Source organism: Triticum dicoccoides, chromosome 1B (genome assembly GCF_002162155.2).
Source record: "Triticum dicoccoides isolate Atlit2015 ecotype Zavitan chromosome 1B, WEW_v2.0, whole genome shotgun sequence".
NCBI lineage: Eukaryota > Viridiplantae > Streptophyta > Magnoliopsida > Poales > Poaceae > Triticum > Triticum dicoccoides.
In genome coordinates, this window is record NC_041381.1 from 529,769,257 (window position 1) to 529,773,006 (window position 3,750).

Below are 3,750 nucleotides of genomic sequence, written 5' to 3' on the forward strand. Positions count from 1 at the left end.
GCTGTTGATGACCACGATGAGCGTCTTGGGGAGCGTCGCGGACGAGAAAAGCGTGACGGACTAGTCGAGCCCGGTGAAGGTGACCCGGAAGCGCGACCATGCAGCGAGCGTGGCAACGATGACGAGCTTCCGTGTCCGCGGCGACGAAACACAGGTACATTGTGTGGAAAGCGTTGCTAGAGATGACCTTTAAGGTGAGGAGCGGAACGACGAAGAGGGCAATGAAGCGGTTGATCCCTGCACACTCGTTCACCATTGCATGCACAACAAGTGCTTCCTCTGCGCCTTGTAGAAGGAAGCGGAGGGCTGCCCGGTCCCCTACACGTGGTGTGCCTCCGATCCACGACGCTCGGGTGCCGCTTGAGGTGCTCCCGCATCACGCCTTCCCCCTGATTGTGTGTCGGCCGAGGCGCTCGGAGGATTTATGTTGTGTGAGGACGACCCAATTTAGATTTTTAACAGGATTTTCTAGAAAGCATGGCAAATCACGCCGTCCCAATTCAGATTTTTGACAGGATTTGTCATGCTTGCTAAAAAAATTGCCATCCTCACAACAACATAGATTGCCACGAGGCACGACAAAAACAACCCACTTACTGGGCCGGCACGACCTGCATACGACTAGAAAGCCAACCTCTAGTTGGGCCAGGATGCAGGCCCGTACGGCCCATTAGGGCCCACAGGACAGATGACTTGCAATAGGCCCACAAAGGCCTGCTTAGAGAGGAGCTTGACACGGTAGCCGCGGTGGGGCTTATAAACCGGTGCGAGCTCCTCTCAACTAGCGAGGTGGGACTAAACATTGTGCACTGCGAGTGACAGCGCACCGCTTTAGTACCGGTTGGTGGCACGAACCCGTACTAAAGGGGAGTCTTAATTACCGGTTGGAGCCACCAACTCGTACTAAAGGCCACCACCTCTTTAGTACCGGTTCGTGGCACGAACCGGTACTAAAGATTCGCCACGAACCGATACTAATGAGCGCCGCCCGCCTAGCCGTTGCAACCGGCACTAATGATCACATTAGTGCTGGTTCAATTACAAATCGGGACTAATGAGCTTTACATTAGGCCCTTTTTCTACTAGTGATATTATACACACTATAAACAGTACTAATAAATGTAAATAGCCTGGCTAGCAATCTTCAACCTAATAATCAACAGATGTTCCGGGGGTGAGAAGGAAAAAGTGCAATGAAAGAATGACAGCATTCCCTTTCAAAAAACATGAATTACACGATGCCATCCATGGAACCTGTTTACAAGTTTACTGTTACACCAATCTTTTCTTCTCTGTCCAATAGAAAACCAAACATCACAAAAACGGGCACACCATTCATTCATTCAGGCCAAACCGATCGAGCTGAATTCCTCGACCACCACCAAATGGAGCATGTATGCATGCACGCGCGCGAACGTGTCTCGCACGCACGGGCAAAATCGCCAAGGATCTGAGCCGTAGGCTACTAGCACGTGGGGATATCGGAGGGCGGAGGCGGCAGCTTCTGGTTCGGCAGCGGCCCGTCGTTGACAAGCCACGCCATGGATAGGCCCCAGCTCAGGTGTACGTCCAGGTGGCAGTGCATGATCCAAACACCTACCACAAAAGTCAACAGCTCAATCAATACTGCAGCAGTCAACACAAGTCAACAGTTGAGCCAGCGAGTGGAGTGGTGGTTAGTTTGACCTACCGGGGTTGTTGGCGACGAAGCGGATGGCGACCCAGCCGGCGGTGGGCACGCTGATGGTGTTCCGCTGCACCGGGTCGACGAGGTTGTACTTGGCGGTGTCGTTGGCGGCGTCGTAGTTGCCGAACCCCGTGCCGACTACGTGGAAGTCGTAGCCGTGCAGGTGCAGCGGGTGGCTCTCGGCGCCCTGGATGCTGGTGTCCTGCAGCACCACCTCGACGGAGGTGTTGAAGGCGAGCGGCACCACCCGGGTGCCGTGGGTCACGAACGTGTTGTTGGGCGGCGTGCCGGTGTAGTTGAACTTGCGCAGCGGCGCCGCGGGGAAGTTGGCCGCGAGCACGCCGTTGTACCGGCGCTGGTAGTGCGCCTGGAGGAGCGACGTCTTGGGCATCACGAACGACACGTTGTTGATGCTCGCCGCGAACCGGGTGTTGTTGGGCCCCTGGCACGTCCCGTTCACCGGGCTCTGGCACGGGTCGGCGCCCAGCCCCACGGCGAAGAAGAAGCTCCGGTCCACGCTCAGCGGCACCCGCGCCGGGTACCGCGCGCTCGCGAGGCTCCGGAAGTTGGACGAGAAGTTGGTCACCGCGCCCGTGTCGTTGTACCGCGGGAGGGGCGGCGCCGGGAGGCCGCGGAGCGCGGCGGGCCTCTGCGGGGCGTACTCGAGGACGGCGATGGCGGTGGTGTTGTCGAAGGTGCCCACGGTGTTGGTGTAGGGCGCGACGGCGATGGCGAAGGCCGTGGAGGACGGGTTGGTGGCCGCGGTGAGGAGCACGTCCATGGTCTGGCCCGGCGAGATGACGAGTGTGGTGGCGGCGAAGGGCTTGACGTAGCTCGCGTCCGCCTGCACGACGGTGAGTGTGTGGTTGGCCACCGCGAAGAAGAGCTCGTCGTTGAGCGCCGCGTTGATGAGCCGCAGCATGTACGTCCTCCCGGGCTTCACCTTGAGCTTGAACGTGCTGTTGGCGCCGCCCGAGCAGTTGTACGTCGGGCCAGGGAAGCCGTTGAAGGTGTAGGCGTCGGACACGTTGGGCCCTCCGCCGGTCTGCAGCGCCTGCTTGATCACCGCCTCCGGGTCGGCGTTGAACCACTCACCTACCGACGGACCGGGCACGTTAGTTACACTCGAACACACACAGTGACAAAAATGGCGGGAAATGGGGTAGAGGTGTGACGTAGGACGTAGGAGACGTACCGAGCATGAGGGTGACTTCTCTGTAGGGCTTGGGGAAGGGGTAGGGGACGCCGCGGGGCGGGAGGATGACGAGGGGGCCGTGGAGGGTGGCGCGGAGCCAGGAGAAGTGGGCGTGCCACCAGAGGGTGCCGCGCTGGCCGACGATGCGGAAGTTGTAGACGTAGCTCTGGCCGGGGCGCATGGGGCACTGGGTGATGTAGGCCGGTCCGTCCGCCCAGGCGCTCCGCAGCTGCCGCACGCCGTGCCAGTGGAAGGTGACGTTGTTGTTGATGTTGTTGTGGACGTTGACGATGAGCCGGTCGCCCTCCCGCACCGTGATCCTCGGCCCCGGGAACCGCCCGTTCACCGTCGGGATGCTCTTGGTCGTGCACAGCCGCGTCACCGTCGCCATCGTCACGTTGAAGGTGTAGCGGCGGGTGAGGCCGGCGGTGAGGGCCGGCATGGCCAGGAGGAAGGCCAAGAGGAGGCATGCAGGGGAGGCGCACCGGAGGCGCCGAGCACCCATCCCCATTGCCATTGTGCAGCTAGCTAGCTTCCTGCTGGCCACACTTCAACTCCTGGATCAATTAGCTATGTAAAGCTAGATAGATCTCTGCAGGAGCTGCAAGGAAGGTCGATGGTTAGCTAGAGTGGATGGAGGTGGTGAGTGACATGAGTAGCTAGGGTTCGAGTGGCTATATAAACGGCCGGCGGCAGTGCTCCTGCTCGTGGTGGCGTGCATGGTAGGGGGTCACCCAGTCATAGTGGTTGGCTGGGTTTGGTGGGCGTACATAGAAATATTGTCACATAGGGCCGCTCCCCGCTAGCTCTTTCTGCTCGACTGACCGATCTTTCCAGCCACCGGATCGGATCCATTGGCCCTGAGAGT

At 59.5% G+C, this 3,750-nt stretch overlaps 1 protein-coding gene across 1 annotated transcript; it reads right to left on the minus strand.

The window, feature by feature from the left end:
- Positions 1-1,189: 1,189 nt before the first annotated feature.
- LOC119347249 (putative laccase-11) lies at positions 1,190-3,516 on the minus strand. The gene is made up of 3 exons (XM_037616111.1): positions 2,883-3,516; positions 1,691-2,782; positions 1,190-1,596 (listed from the first exon to the last, which is right to left on the minus strand). The coding sequence occupies exons 1-3, from the start codon at positions 3,397-3,399 to the stop codon at positions 1,466-1,468; spliced, it is 1,740 nt and encodes a 579-aa protein (XP_037472008.1). The 5' UTR covers positions 3,400-3,516; the 3' UTR covers positions 1,190-1,465.
- Between the last annotated feature and the right edge of the window lie 234 nt (positions 3,517-3,750).